Raw genomic sequence first — 19785 nt, forward strand, 5'->3', positions numbered from 1 at the left:
ACTAATTAGTACAATATGAAATTATGAAATGTTAAACAATTATGCTCCCAAAGTGTTAATAGCTAGCTGTACATTGTCATTAGGTGTGGTATTGGTAACATTTAAAGAGATGTTATTATTAGTATGATAAGAATCCCTATCTATTGCGCCAGTGTACACTACTTTAATTTATCTTTACGACTCACGATCCAATTACGTGCCTTCCATGTGTTATATGGTATCGTATTTCTATTAAACCTTTACAAAAAATTATCACAAAAAAGAATTATGCACATAAATATAGGAATTGTAATACTGTAGTAATAACTTTCAAATGTTTTACCTGTGACTGTGAGTACGTATATATAGCCATACAATTATGCAAACAATGCACGCGCATGAGTAGAGTCCTTAAAAAACCTATTTAAGGTAAAACAAAGGTGAATTATTACCCATGAGAGAAAAATGATTTTTCTTTTGTTTTGGGGGGATTTCATAATTCATTTCAGCCACTCTGAGCTGGATCAGTTGACTATTAGAGGTAAAAACTCAACTTGCTTCAGAAAAAAGGGTAAAAGGAAAAAAATATACAGGGAAGTAATTATGTGATGATGCACTGTCATGCAGTCGTAAATAAAGCCTATTTATACGGTGATTATAGGATTATTAGCACTGGGCCTTATAATTATTTCTTAAGGCTTTATATCTAGCTACCATGTATTAACCCCCTTGTCTCCTATCTACTAACACCACGTTGTATCTTTATATTTATGGCTAATAAATACGTAGACTTGCCCTCCTAATTAATCTTCCAATAATCCTCTCTTTAATTTAAAGCCTGGAAAAGTATAACTATAGTAGGCTTTGCCTCACTTTCAATCATTTAAATTGGGAAGTAATTATACACTAATGATTCATCATGGGACCAATCTCCTCACTTATTGCTTTCCTTCTAAGATTTAGGGGCTTAGACGCATGCAAAATATTGCTAAATTATGTTATTGAGGCTGATGAGTATGAGAAGCAAGTCACTGATGGTCAATGGGAGAATGACAGTAAGCTTCCTGACAAATTTTACTAAAAGTTTAAGTTGCCAAAATTGTTTCAGACATTTTAAAATATGATCGTTACAAATTAGACAGAGCTCTGAGTTGGGTTAGTATAGGGTTTTTCATACTTGTGACTCGAGAGATTTTTCGTTTTATATGGCTCCTCATCTTTTAAATTATGATAGCCATCCGCCTGTTTTTGAGAAACTCATCGTATTGGTAAATTTTTCATCATATTGCTTCTTTTTGGTAAATTACATCTACAAAACTAATGAAAATTAAGCATCATAATTTGCAATATATACTTCCCTATATTTACAACTCTATGAGTTGTTACCTGTAAACAATGTACTATAAGTATCAGAACAATGGAATCAAATTAAAAGGGAGTTGACAGTTGACACTAAACAGATGCAAACCTTGACCACCACATTCAGAGATTAAGCGGTCACCAATAGACATAATGCCTTTACCATCACGACTGGTTTTGTATTCTACCCAAAAGCAATTATATATGTAGCTCATGAGGTGCCTCATGGGGAGGCATCGAGTAAATTAAAATACCATAAATAATATAACACTGATCATTGGTGAAAAAGAAAGAAGAAGAAGAGTTATACAATGTTTGGTCCTTAAACTTCATCTTCATTTTATCTTCATTTTGATTTGGTTCCTATGATATATAGTTTCAAACTATAAATTTTAGTTTTTTTAAGTTTTTTCCTATTTAAAATATCATTCTCTATAGTTTAATAAGAACCTAAATCATTTTACTTTTTGATGGATTGAAATATATGCTTTGAAACTATAAACACCGAAATGAAAATAAGGGCAAACTGTAAAGACCGAACATTGTACTAATATAGAAAAAAGTTTATTGTAATATCCGTATTACAAGTGTTATTAGTTTATTGTAAACTAATCCAAACATTGTATTCACCATTTGTTATAAGAAGCTTAAAGATTGATAACTTCTTCTATTCTAAATATAAGAGTTAATAAATAAGTTTGTTTTAGTTTTAAATATAATACTCTAATATATTTTGTCCTACAACTTTATAATTTCCCCCTGAACTCGTTTTGCTAATTGCACATATTTTTAATAGAGTTTTTACCAAGATAGTAATCTTCAATACAAATGATGATTAATTTTGATATACAAACCCTACAAATATGGATATATGACATCATCCTACAAACACATGATGACGCCAATATGTACCAAAATATTCTGGTCAGTTAACCCAGAAAATTTAATATGCATTGCTCATATTAATATCACAACTGGTGATCCAAGCAGAGGCGATTCATTAAGGCATTTTTGCAGTCAGAACAACGCATGATCTGGAACAGGAACAGGCACAGAGGTTGCTCTTGCATGCCGGTGTTGGCATGGCAATGAGACCACACTGTCTTCTCTTCAAACTCCATTATTACTCACAACTTGGGCCTTCACCAGTAACTAAGTACAATGTCTCACCCCCACAGGTCATGCATCAGGTTTAAATGTTTCTGCATTTTCCGTCCAATGATCATCTCCCGTAGTAACTGTTTAAGCGCTTTCTTGGTTTCTTTAATGCAGCATGTCTATGAGCCTCTCTCCACCTCATATCTCACATTTCATTTGGTCCACATAATATTATCCGTACAACTTTACGTCAGCTTCTCCCTGAACTGATGACATCATTGGTATTAATGAACTCTAGATTTTTGTCTTCATTCATTGGATTAGAGCATTTGCCTCCATAGTCGTGAGAATTAAGCAAGCTCTAGGGTTTTCCACTGTTCATGACATCCTCCTTTGTCACAGTTTGACTTTGTCCATACTAGTTTTACCACCGGGAAAAAACAATAGTACGTATTTTTCATTTCATGTTTGTGTAAGTGTGTTTGAAAAATGAGTTCATGAATAATGACTACAACTTACTATTAAATTTTAATTTTAATTGTTACTCATGGGTCATGGCCATATATTATTTGATATTTTAATTTCGATTTCTTCCAGATCCATTTTCTCTGAACCTTCGCACCTCCATTGCGCATCACCATACTTCGATTCTTCGCTCCTGGACTTCAGTAGGGAGTTTGATTCTTTCATGAGCTTTAGGCTAGATTTATGATTTGATCCATGCTAGTTGTATATTTCAGTTCACGTATCTAGGATTGTTTGTGGATTTTAAACTGAAACTCCGAAATATTCTTTTGAAGTGGCTGAACATCGGATTATTGTGAATTCTAGTTGAGTTTGCATCTTCTAATTCTGAAATTGAAACTAATTGTTCTCTGTAGCCGAGGTGGTTGCTGGTATGATTAGTTCGGTTGATTACTTTAAGACAGTGCAAGTTTGTATCTGTTGCTAGAGGAATTAATCCATTTTTAGCTCCTTCGTGATTCAAGAATTTCTTGCTCAATAGTAATTCTTACAAGTTGTGGTTTTAGCATTGAATGAATCAGCAAGTTGTTGATTATTCCTTCTTGATTCAGTCATCTAAACTCCATATCTTAAATGAGCTATGAAGACTGAAAGCCATCTCTAAGAGAACATCTTGTTGATTCATTGTTGGTGAACTCTCTGTCATAAATTCTATTTTAGACTCATTCCTTCGGGCATAAACTTCCAGAAATCTATAAAGTATAGTTGTTAGTATTCAATTAAAAATCCAGATCAATAAGACATATTTCTTACACTTAGTAATTTGTTATTTGTTAATTTGTTAGGATTAGCTGGAAAGGCTCCTTACAGATCCAACACCATCATTATATTGCATTTTAGTTTAGTTATCTTTTGGAAAGTTTTTTTTTCTTTTGGTCAAAAGTTATCTTTTGGAAAGTTAAATGACAAGCTTTTCAGATTATATAAAAAGTTATTATTTATTACACCAGTACACTTTATTTCTTATTCACTTATTGTTCACTGCCCAATACCTGCCTTTTATTTGTGCTGTCGTGATGCATGTTATTAAAATTCTACATGAATCATTTAATACTCTTCCAATTCAATTCTATTTATAAGACACTGTCAAAGAGATTGTATATTTTATTGTCCTATTTACAAGTCCCATAACTAAATTTTTCAGGTGAATGCATAATTATACTCTTTATTTATCATTTATGAAAAGTCATAAAAGTATAGACTTTACAGTGTGTGTATATTAAATAGAGGTGAAATTATTAAATTATTAGATTTCAGAGAGAAATAGAGTTTAAGGCTTTTTTTTTCTTCAATAAAATATATTAAAAATTCCTTATAAATAGGTCTAGATGAATGTGTCCACATGAGAAGGAATAAAATTTGAAGATATCTTGGTTGTTAGTGTTTTTCTTGATGGCAGAAATACAGTGTTAATTTCTAACACAAATAGGTAAGATATACACTTACAGGTGGTAAATATAAAAAAGATACTTATACTATTTCTTGTACATTTTCAGAGGTATATTTCAATAAAGCAGAGACATATATCATTCAGTACAGTCTAGCAGGGAAAAAATAGATATTAACTTCAGTCCTTAATATAAAAGCTTGTTTGAATTTTGTTTTAGTCCTAAATATAAGATTTCAATTCACTTTGTCTTTTATATTTATGCATTTTTTTCCTAAGGTAGTCCTTGTAATAATAGTAGTTATAACCAATACATTTGATTAGTAAAGATATTTTAAGAAAGACAATACTTATTTACTATAAATAACTAACTTAACTAATTTTCTTAATTTACTCAAATTAGTTAACTGGTCTTTTTATTAAAGGCTAAAGGTAGTATCAAATAACAATAAATTTAGACACAAACTTTGAATGTTTGATATCAAAATGTTATATATGTATCAAACATTCAAACTTAAAATGTCTTCCACAGTTTTGTCCCAAAAAAAGTTTCTCTCACAGGAGTAGCACAGACTGTTCAATGCATCCTGCCATTATATAAAGCATATATATATTATATATTTTTTCGGCGGTGGGTGCGGGAGATGCCTAGAAAATGAACTTTATGCAATTAATTAAACAACAACAATCAAGCGTTTGTAGTCCAACGGTTAGGATAATTGCCTTCCAAGCAATAGACCCGGGTTCGACTCCCGGCAAACGCAGTTTTTCGTTGTCCTTTTTAATTTTACTTGCTGCAACGTTTCAGGAGTTCATCGTCAATTTTATTCCTCTTGGCTTAAAAACTAATCAAGAGCTTGCTGTTGGCTATAACTTTTTGTGATTTTCTGTATTTGTACAAGTTTTTTCTATTGCTTTTTTTTAATTTACAAAATTTAAGGTCCTTAATATTTGTTAAAGATGAGAAGTAGTACACTACTATTCCGATTCTTAATATATGGCTTAATTGTTGAGTTGATTTTGGTTTTAAATATAAAATCTATTATTCAATATAAAAATATAAGATCTATTTCTCATATTTATTAATTTTTCTTAAATTATTCTCATGGATGCTTCCTCAACCATAATCAAGTAGGAGAGGGAAGAAGGATATTAAGAAAGATAATTATGGTGTTTTAAAAAAAACATGTCATATTTTTTATAATTAACTAACTTATCTAACTTTCTTAATGTAATTAAATTAGTTAAATATATCTTATATTAAAAATCATAGGAGTAGTATTCAACATTTAATTATGAATCATTTTTATTAGCTCATTAGTTAATAATCATAGAAGGGGAAAACGTGGCTTTTGTTTATACTTCTACAACACTTCTTTTGTTCTCTTTGGTTATCTTTTAAGAAATTTAAATTTAAATTATTTAATTTCTGATCAAAACGTTATCAATGGGTAAGTTTCGATCATAGCAAAAACATACATTTAGTTAATTTCAATTTAGTCCTTTAAGTTTAAAAATATACTTTTAATCATTTAACTCTAAAATTATTAACAAAAAAAATGACATTAAAGTCTTACATGTTGATAAAATATTCTCAAATGTTAATATATTAAGTTCAATTTTTTTAACAAAAAAAACCATAATTGTTACAAAAAAATCATCATTTAAGCCTAACAATTTCAAAATTAAAAGACCAAATATATACATTTTTAAGTTAAAGAACCTAATTGAAACCTTATATAAACTTGAAGTACCAAATATATATTTAACCAAATATAAAACATATAAGCAGTTAAATAATTACAAAATTACTCATCAAAATTGCATGCTTATCATTTCATTGGTTCAGTCACGTTGCCAAAAAATTCAGTCCCCCTTTTTAGTTATCATCTATCATTTACTACAACAGCATATGAACCATTTGAATTATATGAAATTTAAAAATAATTCAAGCTATTGACATTTTAAACATGGTATTTTATTGAGAACAGACTATCACCTAATACAGATCACTGAGAAAGAAGGCGCACTCTGTTGATTCATATCATATTCACAAGGTATTATAACATGTGCCAGTACTTGAGATTATATTACTTTCAGAGGCCTACAGCTCTCTGGGTCACACCATTCCACAAAAATATGACGCCAATATGTGCAAAAGTCAAAAACTTGCTACTCAATCCATAAATATCAAAAGGATATTAGGATTTTGCAACAGGAAGATCAAGCTCTCCGTGACATAAACCATGTTAATATCACAATTGCTGATCCAACCATGGGTCTCTTGAGGCTTTTCTGGAAGCCAGATATCCTGCAACACTTTCAGAAGCTCCAGAAACAACATTCAACAATGAGGTTCCCCAAGCCATCCACCCACCCTGTGCGTGCTGTTGCTGTTTCTTTGTTTCAGCCAGAGCTTTCTGTTCTTCTTCTGCAACGATCTCGTGCCACCTCTTAGTCATGAAGTCTTTCACAGCCTCAACCCCTTGTTTTACAACCTCAGGTGGCGGGATTACAATTGGATTCTCGTCCAGGTTGAGCTTTGTTAATTTTTCAAGCCTACCAAATGTGTATGGAAGAGCCCAGATCTGGTTATTGCTTAGGTCGAGCTCCCTGAGGTTAATTAGATCGCTGATGGTTTCAGGAAGTTCGGTCAGGTCATTGAAATTACTGCTAATGTTTAGGTACTCAAGATTTGTCAGTCTTCCAATTGCTTGTGGGAGACCACAGAGCTCATTGAAATGAGCATCAAGGTATCTAAGAGACCTCATTTCACCAATAGACGAGGGAAGATGTCGAATCTTGTTCAGATAAATGGAAAGCTTCTTGAGATTGGTAAGTCCATAGCCCATGTTTGTTGGCAGACACATTAGATTGTTAAAGCCAGCATCCAGTTCAACAAGTGACCTACATTTACATGTAATAAGTCTGACAGAAGCAGAATCAAAAAGTCTAACATAAAACTTGTATGTATTTGTTATCATGTTCCACTCAAGGACCTAATAGTAAATAAGTAGGAAAAAACCCACCAGTTTCATTCATGCAGAAATAGCACAAGCAGGGATACTGCCAATCATAGTTATCAAATTGTGATATGTATCATGAAGCAGAAACTATATTTCTAAATTGTGGATTGTGAAATTTATTTGAATTGTAAGTATCAATAGTAGATGAAAAATAACTTGAAATATAAAGCATTACATGGGGGTGAAAGTTATAAGCTCAGAGTACTCAAGATGCTAAGTCTAACCCATACTTAAGAAGAGAATTTAAACACCAGACAAAGATAAGATCATGAAACATAAATCCGTCATAATTAATTCTTGAAATAATCTCAATATATGCTCTCTCTACAAAAGGCGACAACTCTTAACACGCCTCACCAAATGGCATGGTTCATGACCAATTCAAGATTGCTCATGATTCAGTCAATGTCCCAACGATACATATTAGTTTTAACTCGTTATGAAGTTTGAACGTACAATTTTTTATAACTATGCAGCCAATACTAGTTAGAATGAAAGTTAGCAGATGCAAACATACCTGCAATGTGCAATAGATTCAGGAAGTGCATTTAGCTTGTTACTGGACACGTTGAGGACCCTAAGATTGAGCAGCAACCCAATTGAATCAGGCAGTGATTCTAGAAGATTCGATGAAATATCAAGCTCTTCAAGTTTTTGTAAACCCGCCAATGAGTCAGGGATCATCTGTTTTTGAGATATGGAAAAAGAAAACAAAAAATAAAAAGTCAAAATCACCAAACAGGTACACTGAAGTGTGAACCAGTTCTAACAATTAACAAGCACACTTTGCTCCCCACCCCCTTTCCCATTCCTTTAACCAAGAAAGCCAAGAGATCTGTACTACTGAGAGCAAATGGCTTTCACCTAACATAAGTAGATTATATTACAAACACGAATACCATATTGACAGATTCAATTTTAATGTACCATGTCCTAAACAGGAAAAACTGAATTGGATTAACTGAAACATCAGTATATGATCACCAATCTATGACTTCCAACTAGCGCAGTAAATCCCAACTACTATAACATTTAACATCGAAACCTTCTGCATCTCAATGACTCATAGTGCCTTATTGTTCTATGGCATGAAAAATCAATAAGCACTGGTACACGAAAACAAGAAAACCCTCGCAACATAAAATTTGTCCCCTGCATTAGCGTAAAGAAACTATCAATCATCAGAGGAGAAAAGACACTTTGTACAGAAAAGAAGCATTTGGAACAGGTCTGTTTGAAATGAAGAGAATGGAAGGGAAACGAAAGGGCTTAAATCCAACACTCGCCCCTTTGAAGAGGTTTGAACACGTGAAAATGGAAGAGAAGAGAAGAAATAAAAACATGTATGTTAGATTAAGTAATAAATAAAAGAAAATCTCAGATTGGAAATTCTACATCCCTTCCCTTCCCCTTCATTCGCTCCACTCAATCAAAAAATCACTCTGGTTCTCCCGCTTTAAGTATAAACAACTAATAGACAACTTCATGAGATCAGATAATGCAAAAGTGATCGAACGTACTTGCCTTCAATTATTTTACTGCATACTTTTAATTAGATCACAAAAACGTCCCTTCTAACAGATTACTCATTCCTAGCTGATGTTATTTCTGTTGGCGAATCATTGATTTCTTTCCTTTCCATTATTCATTCATTAGTTATTGCTTATGTTTATGACTTCATATTGTAAAAACTTAACTTAGAAAATTAATAGAAATGAAGAAAATGGAGGGAAAGGAAAGGGCTTAAATGCAACACTCTCGCCTTTGAAGAAGTTTGAACAGATGAAAATGGAAGAGAAGGGAAGAAATAAAAACATGTATGTTAGACCAAGTAATAAATAAAAGAAAATCTCAGATTTGAAATCCTACATCCCTTCTTCTTCATTCCACTCAATCAAAACATCACTCTGGTTCTCCCTCTTTAAGTATATACGAGTCATATACAACTTCAGGAGATTAAATTCTCAGTTTTTCTCCCTCTTCAAGTAGATCAGATAACGCAGAAGTGATCGAACGTGCTTGCCTTCAATCATTTTACTGCACACTCTTAATTAGATCACAGAAAACGTCCCTTCTAACAGATTACTCACTCCTAGCTGCTGTCATTTCTGTTGGCGAATCATTGATTTCTTTCCTTTCCATTATTAATGCATTAGTTATTGCTTATGTTTATGACTTCGCGTTGTAAAAACTCATCCTAGAAAATTAACAGAAACGCGAAAGACTCTATATAGAAATATTTTTTATTTCCCAATCTTAAAACAAGCGCTGGAATCAGAAAATAAGCTTTAACTGATTTCAAGTGTGAGAGAAGAAAGGCGCAAAATCTACTCACCTTGAACTGATTGCTAGACAAATTAAGCACGACCAGCCCACGAATCTTGCCAAACGCCTCAGGAATGAGCCTTAGCTGCCGCCTAGAAAGATCAAGCCTCTCCATTTCTTCTTCTGTCTCTGCTTTCATCAAAATTTCAACAACTTCTTCACTCACCTCCTCATCCTCTTTCTCCGATTCTTCTGCCACCACTGACTCATAAACCCCAATCAACCTCTCTTCCGCACCCCTCAAATGTTTCGCATACTCCTCGTGCATGTCCTCCAACCTCACCATCGCCTCATAAATCTGCATCTCTTTCTCAGCAGCCTCTCTCAGCTCCTCTGTTTCTTCAACCTTGGAGCGAATCTCTGCTATCTTGAGACGCGCAAAAGCAACCGCAGAAGGGTCAGGACGAGGACCCAGTGTTCGAAGAAGAAACAGAGTCTGCGTGACTTGGAGCTCAGGGATGACTTGAGTCAATGCCGCCAAGACTTTAGGGTGGGACAAGTTGGAGAATTGAGTCAGAAGAGTTTGGTGTAGCTCCGTAGGAAGAGGATAATAGGTATGTGGATCCAAGTGGTGTAAGACATAGCAGAGAAGGGGAAAATCATTGGGGTTGGGATCCATTTCCGCACACAAAAAGCCAGAAAACCGAAGAAGATGAAATGAGTAAAGGATGAGAGAGAAGTTGGGGGAACCTGATAAGCGATAGGGACAGAAGATGCTAGAAAGGAGAATTACTGGGCGCGCGATACCCACCGTTCCACACGAAACAACCAAATATGATTCTGATGGGATGAACCAAAACCAACGTATTATACTTTCATCCGCAACGTCCTCCAGACGAAACTAGAATTCCCGTTGCTGCCTAACTTCACACGCCAAGGGTATCAGTTTCGGGGCACCCAATCCGTCGATATTAAATTTTTTTTAAAATATTAATTTACTTTATTTTTATTTTTGGTCCTGTTATTATATTTTATATCTAAATTAAATAAATATAAAATCTAACTAATATGTTACTTCTTCTTATTTTTAATATAAAAACTAACTAACTAATTTGAGTAGATTAAAAAAATTAGTTAAATTAATTATTTATAATAAATTGGTGTTGTCTTTTCTAAAATATCTTTGCTAATCAAATATATTAGCTAGAACTATTATTACTACAAGTATTAACCTAAAAAAATGAATAAATGAATGGCAAAATGGATTTTTTTAGACAAAAAAAGATAAAATGAATTAAAATATTATATTTATAACTGAATTAATAATCAAACAAATTCTTATATTAAGAACAAGAGATAGTACTTAATATGTTTACAATCAAAGTCAATTAATTCTTCTTAATAATTATAGTCTTTTTCAAGATTAGACCCATTTTCTTATGCCAAAAGAATCCTCATTCTACATGAATTATATAAAATTTTATGAAATAAGATAAAAAAAGGGTTCGTCACTTATATCGTGTTATCTAATAGAACAAGGGTCGTTATTATAAATAACTTATTAATATATTAACATGCTGTTTATTATAATAGGTTAAACTACTAACTCCAATTCTTAATATAAGAGCTAGTTAATTAATTTGAGTAGATTAAGAAAATTAGTTAAGTTAATTATTTATAATAAATATATATTGTCGTTACTAAAATATCTTTACTAATCAAGAGTATTAGCTCGAACTATTATTATTATAAGGATTACTATGAGAAAAAATAGATAAATATCAGAGACAAAATGAACAGGGATCTTATATTTAGAAACAAAATAAAAATTAAACCAACTTTTATATTAAGCATTGGATGTAGGATATTTTGGTTGGGTTAGCAAGCATGTTTCATTCTCCTCTCTTCTCTATCTTTCTTCGGCAATAGTTCATGTGTTCCCTCTCGCTTGTGAGATAGTCTTGTTCTCTCATAAACTAGACTCTTCATTCAAAATTAATAATCTTGTGCCTTGGTGACATATAAGTTCCTTTTAAATTTTTAAGTTTGATACTGCTTACAATTTCAAATTGTTAGTGTCTATCTCCGTATATTTAAAAAAAATTAATTTTTTTATATTACCTCCTATTCTAAATATAAAATTTATTTTGCAATGCAATTATAGATCTTATATTTTAAGATGGAAGGTAGCAATAGTTTGTAAATGTTCATAAAGTTGTTATAATTAGTGTTGATTTTCCAAAGAAGAAGCTGAATCTCATCCCGCCACCCCTTTTAACACGTTAGCTTGATGAAGATAGCTGTGGGGATTGACCAGTTTGGCCGGGAGTGCTATTTACTCTAGTTTATTATTAATTTTACGATAATCAAGTAATCATCCAATGACATAGTTTTATTTTACCACTGATTCTAAATATAAGATCTCATTTATATACAAACGAGATGTTATAATTAGGACCGAATGTGGTATTATGTTTATCCATATGATAGTAGTACTTCCGATCCTAAATATAAGAGCTAGTTAACTAATTTGAATAGATTAAGAAAATAAGTTAAATTAGTTATTTGTTATAAATAAGTGTTATATTTTCTAAAATATTCTTACTAATAAAATGTATTGACTAGAGCTACTGTTATTAGAAGGATTACCTTGAAAATAAATAAATAAATATGAGAGACAAAGTGGATTGAGATCTTATATTTAAAACCAAAATAAAAATTAAACGATATCTTATATTAACAAGAGATAGTGTATAGTCAACTCAATCTTTCCAAATAAGTTCATTTTCCAGAAATTTCCTCATCTCCATGAGAAATGTCTTCTTGTTCCTTTGTTCTCAAGAAAATTCGAAGGACACGGCGGGCAACAGCATATCCTTTGATTTGTTCTTTTCAGCACAAATGAAAACATGAGCTCGATGGAGAAATATTCTACCAAAATAACTTATTGCCGGACTGGTTTTCTCTTTATATTTTGAGATTAGTTTTTTTTCCTATACTAAAATAAGAGACAATGAAAAAAACTAAAATGTTTGAATAATTTGTTTTCAAAACCTAATTTAAACCCTGAATCACAATAATACTGTTCACGACCTTTTTTTTTTTCCTAATTATTTTGTGTTTTGTTTTAAAAAGCAAAAACACCTACAAAAATTTATATTTTGCGTTTAATTTTTATTTTTCCTGAAATGGATAGAAATTTATGAAAAATATATATGGAAATTCTCATGTTAAAACCATAGCTTTGAGAAACTGGTAAGAATTGGCTTTTTTGGGGGGAGAAAAAAAAAACAGAGAATCTGACAAGAAATATTCTTACAATTAAATTTTTTTTTAAGCTCCAAAATGGAATTTTTAGGTTCATAATTAAATCCTATTTAAAAATAACTTATTTAAAGCAAAATTCATAACTGAAAATTTTCCCTGAAACAACTTTTTTATTTTTCACTAAAAGAGAAATTAAAATCTACCTCCAGCAACCTACATCGGCCATTGAAAGATTGGTCCGGTTGAAAACTAGGAAAGCCCCACTTTACATTGACAAAGTCCGTATCTGCTTGTTTGGCTTGACAAATCCATTAAAGCCCACCCAAGAAAAATGGTCCATCGTACATGGTTTACCCTCTAGATTCTTCTTCTTCTTTTTTTCTTTTTTTTTTTTTTAAATTTTCTTTGGCTTTTTCACGGTTTTGCGTAGGACAATCTTGGCATGCCGCTTGCTTCAGGATCAACATGGCCCACACATGATGGCATTTCAAGACTGTATCATTAAGAATTAAGAAGTTCTATTATTCTTTTTTTTTTTTAATCAAAGAAGTTCCATTATTGTTTAATTCATCGTTTGTTTGTGGACTAAAATATATTACCTCCTGTCTTTAATATAAGAGTTGGCTAGACTACTAAATATTCAATTTGGTTTTAAATATAAAATCCTAATCCATTTTGACTCCAATATTTATTTATTTTGACCTCAAATAATTCTTATGATAATTGCATATAATTAATAAAGATATTTTAAAAAAGATAATGGCTATTTATTATAAATAATTAATTTAACCAATTTTTTTATTTATAAATTAGTTATAAAGAACGAGAGGTGATATAAGATTGCAGAATACGCTACTAACACTTGCCCTGACTTCAGCAATGCCATAAATTGTACACTTAAAATAATTAAAATAAACAGCAAATGATTCAAATAAAAATTTATCGGAATCTTCTAAGGGGGTGTTTGGGTATCATCCCAAACCATGGTTTGGGGAAAGAGTGAGTCAAGTAGGGAGAAATAATCTGAAACCATGGTTTGGGCTAAAACCATGGTTTCAAGAAAAATGAATCTATTCTGCTTTTGGCTCAAATTAGAGAGTATAATTGTGCCTGTTAGAGTAGATCTTAACAATAATATGACTTTAACATCCCTCAATTATTTTTTATAAACATATTTAATCTTATATCTTATAAATATATATACACATATTAATTATTTATTAATTACATTATCTTATGTATTATTAATTATGTTCGTAAAAATATATTATTAACAATTTTATTTCTTCAAATTAAAATATATTATAAAATCTATGTTTTATGTAATTATTATATTAACTTATACCTTTTTTAGTAATTTATATATACAAAAAGTGTTTCTGATAACAACTATCCAAACACTTTTACTTTTATCAGAATCATTTTTCCACAAAATCTATTTTTCTAAAAATCTATTCTCCAGAAATTATTTTTTAAATCATAGTTTGGTTTCATCCAAACACTCTCTGAGTTCTAAGTTAGCTTGGCAAATCAATTACTACAAGGCAGTGACATTTTTTCTGCAGCCAACACAATGGCCCAAACGTTAATCCTTTCTTCTTTACGTGACAGTTTATTCTTATCCTCTACTGGGTGGAATGCATTTAGGAAGTATTTGTGAAGAAATCAAATAATAATTTTAAGAGTAATTTTACAAGATACCAAATAAATAAATGAGAAAGTTTTTTCTCAACTTAAAAGTATTTTTTTAAAAATACTTTTTAATGATACTAAATACCTCCTTAATCTTTATTTTTTCAAATCAATTGCAGCTGAAGTATTTTCATTGATTTCTTTACGAAATTATAGGGTCCATATATTTTTTTTCAGACTTGAAACTTCTTCGTATTTTTTATATCAAGTTCTGTAATTAAAGTATAATAAATGTGTATTTTTAATTAAAATACAAAAATATATAATATATTTAAAAGTGAATCACTTATGTGCAAAAAAAATATAATATCATATTATCATAAAAATCTCATATATTTCTTATATTTTGATTAAAAACTTCATAATAAAGCATAAAATAATTCAATATGAAACTTTTTTCTCCATTTTGATTATATTTTCCCATATTATAATGTTTCGTGCTGCACTTTTTATCCTGCAATATTTTGTGTTGTGTTATCTTCATTTTGCAACCATGTGTTTTCCGTCTCTATGCGGCATAAAAGGGCATTTTGGACATCCCAATCATCTTCCATCCCGGCCACCGTCCAAGGTCTATTCAACCTTATCTCTAAGCTAATAAATAAAAGAAATTGATGGATTGATCCATCAAACTTCAAGACACCTTCACATCTCAAGATTATCATTAATGACCAAGTTGAGACCAGAGCTACTAGACCGCAACTAGCTTCGTTCATCATCAAGCTAAATGTAAAACCTTGGGCTTTTTATTTTTTTTATTTTTTTGGGTTCTAAGGCAGTAGCCCGAGTTCAATCCTGATCTCCAACGCCCCTTCTCTCTCTCTCTCTCTCTCTCACTTCCCATGTCATCTCTTTCGTTTGAAAAAAAATATAGAAGGACTAGAAGCTTACAAGCAGGATCCGCGACCTCCCTTATGAGAGAATTTTTATACCAATAGACTACAAGGTGATTGGCACTTTTCGTGTCATCTCTATGTAAGGACTCCACCCATTCATTCCACATCATTGAAAGAATTAAACATATTCCATTCAATGTTTGGCGTCATTGAGAAAAGACCTTACATCTCAATACTTTATGGATATCCATACTGAAACCCCAGCCGATCCAATGCTGCGAATAGACATGACCAAACATGGAGGAATACCCACTATAAAAGATCACATATGCTGGGGGCAGGAAGAATAACCTTAAACTCTCCTGATGTGTAATAAAACATTAATTGACTCCCAGATTTTTGTTTAGGCCTTCACAATAGTCTTTTAAAATTGGAATTAGGTCCGGTTATTCGGGTGTGTGAACATCTCATATCTTTCCAAAACTGGACAGCTAAGGGAATCTTTCCCTTCAACATCAAGGGAGGAGGGGTCCTTTTGCTTCCCACCCAAGTCATACTGTCCCTCTCCATTTGGAGACGCCACAACCATATCTTCAAAGTTTTATATTCAAGTTTTCGATCTTCTTCCTCTTTTTTTTAACTTTTTCTTTTTGTCTTGGTATCTGTATTTGTTCAAGTTATTGTGGCAAACTTCCATGTGCCAGCTGTGCTGAGATAGTTTATTAGGATCAGTTCACACCCTTCGCGTTTGCAAGCTCTACATCATTCCATTAGAAGGAAGCTTCAAGTGTATGGTCCCCAATTCCATGAGATTCGAAACAGCATGTCCATTTGACGTAGCAGCCTAATAGAATCTGCTTCCGACACCAAACCTGAACTCAAACCACAATAACTTGGCTGTATAAGTTCACCGAATAGAAGAACAAAACAAATAGCTTGGTTATAACAATGCAGATACTTTCTAATCCCTAGAGAATGCCTGCCGGTATTCTGAAGAGTAACAGACAATAGTTACTTCTTATATATTACCAACTATTGTCTTCAATTTCTTCAATAAATGGAAGGTAAAATAGAATGGATCAGAGCACATGATGCAGCCAGTCTCTGCAACACTATAACAAAGATTAATCGATAAGGAAGACAGATGCCAACAAAATTTTAGTCTGTCGGCACTTACAGTCGCACATCTTGTCAAATGCAATCTCGTATGACTAGGATTACTTGCTGTAGCTTCCTGATTGAGCCGCCTCATTCTGATCATTCAACCTGCAAACATAGATAATCAAACAATTAATCAAACCGCGGAAGAAATTGCAATTACACTGACGACGGAAGAAAAGCAAAACAATTACAGAATAACGAATAGCAGAAAACAGAAAACACAGTAGAAAGGAAGGAGTCAGGATAACAGGAACGAGAAGCTGATGGGGTGGTCGGAGGAAAGGAATGGTTTCGATATGGAATTTTCAAAAGGAAAAACAGCCAGAGGCAATAGCGAAGGACGAACGAAACGAACTCACCATCGCAAAATTGCAGCCAAGAAGATGTAATAGGACTGAAATTAATTTAATGGCCAAGGATCACAAGCTAGAAGGGCAAGACGTCCCAACGATTTACAGTCTCTTTTACATCATAGATCCCGACTTTTTTTCTTACGATGTTTTAATTATAATTATAATATCTTAAGTTCATTTTGCTCTTCTTTTAGTTTCCAAACAGTTCCCATCATATCCATGGTTCAGATCACCCTGTCTCTATGGCCAGTGGTTCCCGCTGTGCATGACGCAAATGTTGCCCGGGTTTCCCTGCGTCGGGTAAGCATATTGAGGAAGAAGAATATTCCTCCCAGCAGATTTTCTCAAGTCAAACGCTATCGGCGCTGACATCTGACGCGCACATCGATCGACGACCGGCGTCACCAACACCGAGTATCTTGGGCTGCAGCCACAAGTAGAGCATCCACAACTACCAGCAGTAGAATTGTGAGGTGACAAGGACGAAGACGTAGATGAAGATGATAATGATTTTGACATAGACGACGAGGACGGAATAGAATGTTTTTTCTGCAACGATTTCGGCGGCGAAAGGAACGCTCTGATCTTTAAAGATGACGGCAGCGCAACCAGATCGTATTCCTCGATCAGATTCGCCAGATCCTCGTCAGAGCTGATAGATACCAAAGCATCGAGATCTTCGGTGGGCAATTGACAGCGAAGTGTCACAGCTTCCGAGCCACAGAGCTCTCCCAACTTCACCAACAGCTCTGTATTACACAATGGATCAACAACGGCAAGAAGAAAACTAAAAGTTCAATCTCAATATCGCTCCAAACAGATCAATCCCTCTCATGGAGCTCTCGCTTCTCTCAGAAACGCACTCGATCTAATTTTAAAGAAAAAGTTAACTAAAAGAAAGAGCAACAAAATAGAAAGAAAACTAACCGGAAAAGGAAATAGATCGGTCGACGGAGAGGACACGTGTATGGCCACCGATATAACGGAGCTTGCCGTCGGGATAGCGGGGAAGGATTTTGCCGCCGTAGCTACAGAGGAATTTGAGGGTGGATTTAGGAGGTTGGGCCGGTCCAACCATACTGGGGTCCAGGTTTGGATTGGGAAGCGGAAGACGACGACGATGAGGAAAGAGGAAGAGATGAGGCTAAGAAGATCTAAGTCTTGCGTCTTCAAGCCTAGGATCGGTAACATTTGTCCCTTATTTATAGAGTTTTTTCTTTCCTTTTATTATTATCATTCTTTAAATTAAAAAAAAAAAAACAGAGAGAGAGTAATTTATCACACTTCTAACTTTGGGTTTGGCATGAATTCTTTGAGGTCCTCAGTGATAAAGGTGAAGCATCTTCAGAATAATTTCCCAGAATATCTCCGTTCTATTTGCTTCTCATTAATTCTGCTACAGTTTTCAACTTTCGCATCATTGCTACCTTAATAATCAACAATAATAGAGATCCATTGTTTTCTTTTTGGTAGAGAATATATTATTATTACATTAATTAATACGAGTAATACACTGGACACCCACATTCAACCCTTTCAAAAATGTGGTCCTTTCCATACCTTTAAATTCCTCATTTAAATCTTCTATATCAATATAAATATAGATTTATTCCGTGTGTAGTTCTACTAGTCTTAAAAATGCATTAAAGTATTGGGATAATTCTAATTAAATCCAGTTAAAACACTAAAATTCAAAATTAGGTCTTCACTTTGTACAAATTCCTAATGAGGCAAAGAGGCCTAATTAGGGATTTATGAATGTTGTTTAAAGTTTAAAATGCCCCTCTATAATTAAAATGAATTGTTAGTTCTATATTTTTCTCCTCCACAGGTTGTTCTCCGAAAATACAAAAGTTCTCAATCCATAGTAGATGACATGAAATTATAACACTGTTCTCAATTCATATTAATAATTACTCCAACACCCTAATCGATCTGTAAAAGGTGCCGGTCTGAATAAGGGATCAAATGGTCCATAATCCTTAATGCAAGGGCTTTTCAAATAGTTTCCTATTTATTCATGACAATCGTATGCCTTTTCCTTTGACTATTTTAGAACAAATTAATTATACATTATGATCCTCCGTCTACACTATTTTACCAATTTTCCAAGTGTACATGTGTGTGTATATTATTAAGTATATGGAGGATGGATCAATGTTAAAATTGAGCAAAAATCAAACCCATTGAAAATTAAAATCTAGCATTGACCAACACTGTTGGATTGATTAGAGTGCTGGAGTAATTATTAATATGAATCAATGATTGTATTGTAATTTCCTATCATTTACTAAAGATTTATTGTTTTTGTATTTCAAGAAAAGAATTTGTGAGGTAGACAAAGAATTTATGAGAGAGAAAAATATAAAGTCAACCAAAAAAAGAGAAAAAAAATACTCAAAAAAATATAAAGGTAACAACTCATTTCAATTATAGAGGGGCGTTCTTGACTTTCAAGAACATTTCTAAATTCCTAGTTAGGCCTTTAATCCTAATTAGGAATTTGTTCAAAATATAGGCCTGATTTTGAATTTTGGTATTTCAGCTAGATTTAAATGGGATTCTCCCTAAATTATTTATGATCTAAGAATAATGTAATTTATATTAATTTTATATGTTATATTGATATTACTAGTATTTTCTTGTATTTGAGCCGCTTTTTATGGCTTATTAGTAGTTATAAGTTTTACATCGTTACACATTAATGAAATGATAGACTACCTTCGGTCCTAAATATAAGAACTAGTTGATTAATTTGAGTAAATTAATAAAAGAAGTTAAGTTAGTTATTTGCAATAAATAAGAGTTATCTTTTCTAAAATATCCTTATTAATTAA

The 19785-nt window shown here is 32.6% G+C and overlaps 2 protein-coding genes and 1 non-coding gene across 7 annotated transcripts; 1 reads left to right on the top strand and 2 right to left on the bottom strand.

The window, feature by feature from the left end:
* Positions 1–5040: 5040 nt before the first annotated feature.
* On the top strand, positions 5041–5112 carry TRNAG-UCC (transfer RNA glycine (anticodon UCC)). Its single transcript has one exon. It is a non-coding gene; the product is annotated as a tRNA-Gly (tRNA).
* A 1192-nt stretch (positions 5113–6304) lies between these two features.
* LOC114726860 (plant intracellular Ras-group-related LRR protein 3) lies at positions 6305–10457 on the bottom strand. The gene is made up of 3 exons (XM_028913583.1): positions 9710–10457; positions 7892–8058; positions 6305–7255 (listed from the first exon to the last, which is right to left on the bottom strand). The coding sequence occupies exons 1-3, from the start codon at positions 10316–10318 to the stop codon at positions 6604–6606; spliced, it is 1428 nt and encodes a 475-aa protein (XP_028769416.1). The 5' UTR covers positions 10319–10457; the 3' UTR covers positions 6305–6603.
* A 5031-nt stretch (positions 10458–15488) lies between these two features.
* Positions 15489–18135, bottom strand: LOC114726846 (uncharacterized). Of its 5 annotated transcripts, XR_003738531.1 has the most exons (5): positions 17876–18134; positions 16955–17697; positions 16612–16700; positions 16464–16538; positions 15489–16306 (listed from the first exon to the last, which is right to left on the bottom strand). XR_003738531.1 is itself a non-coding variant. In XM_028913562.1 (2 exons), exons 1-2 carry the CDS (start codon positions 18024–18026, stop codon positions 17189–17191), a joined length of 660 nt encoding a protein of 219 aa, XP_028769395.1. In that variant the 5' UTR covers positions 18027–18135; the 3' UTR covers positions 16965–17188. The 5 variants fall into 5 exon arrangements, 1 of the variants encoding a protein (XP_028769395.1); XR_003738532.1 differs by lacking the exon at positions 16464–16538; XR_003738530.1 differs by having other exon boundaries at positions 15502–16538.
* Positions 18136–19785: the final 1650 nt, after the last annotated feature.

The sequence above is a fragment of the Neltuma alba genome, unplaced genomic scaffold (assembly GCF_004799145.2).
Source record: "Neltuma alba isolate B1F8T4 unplaced genomic scaffold, ASM479914v2 tig00012407_pilon, whole genome shotgun sequence".
NCBI classification, from domain to species: domain Eukaryota; kingdom Viridiplantae; phylum Streptophyta; class Magnoliopsida; order Fabales; family Fabaceae; genus Neltuma; species Neltuma alba.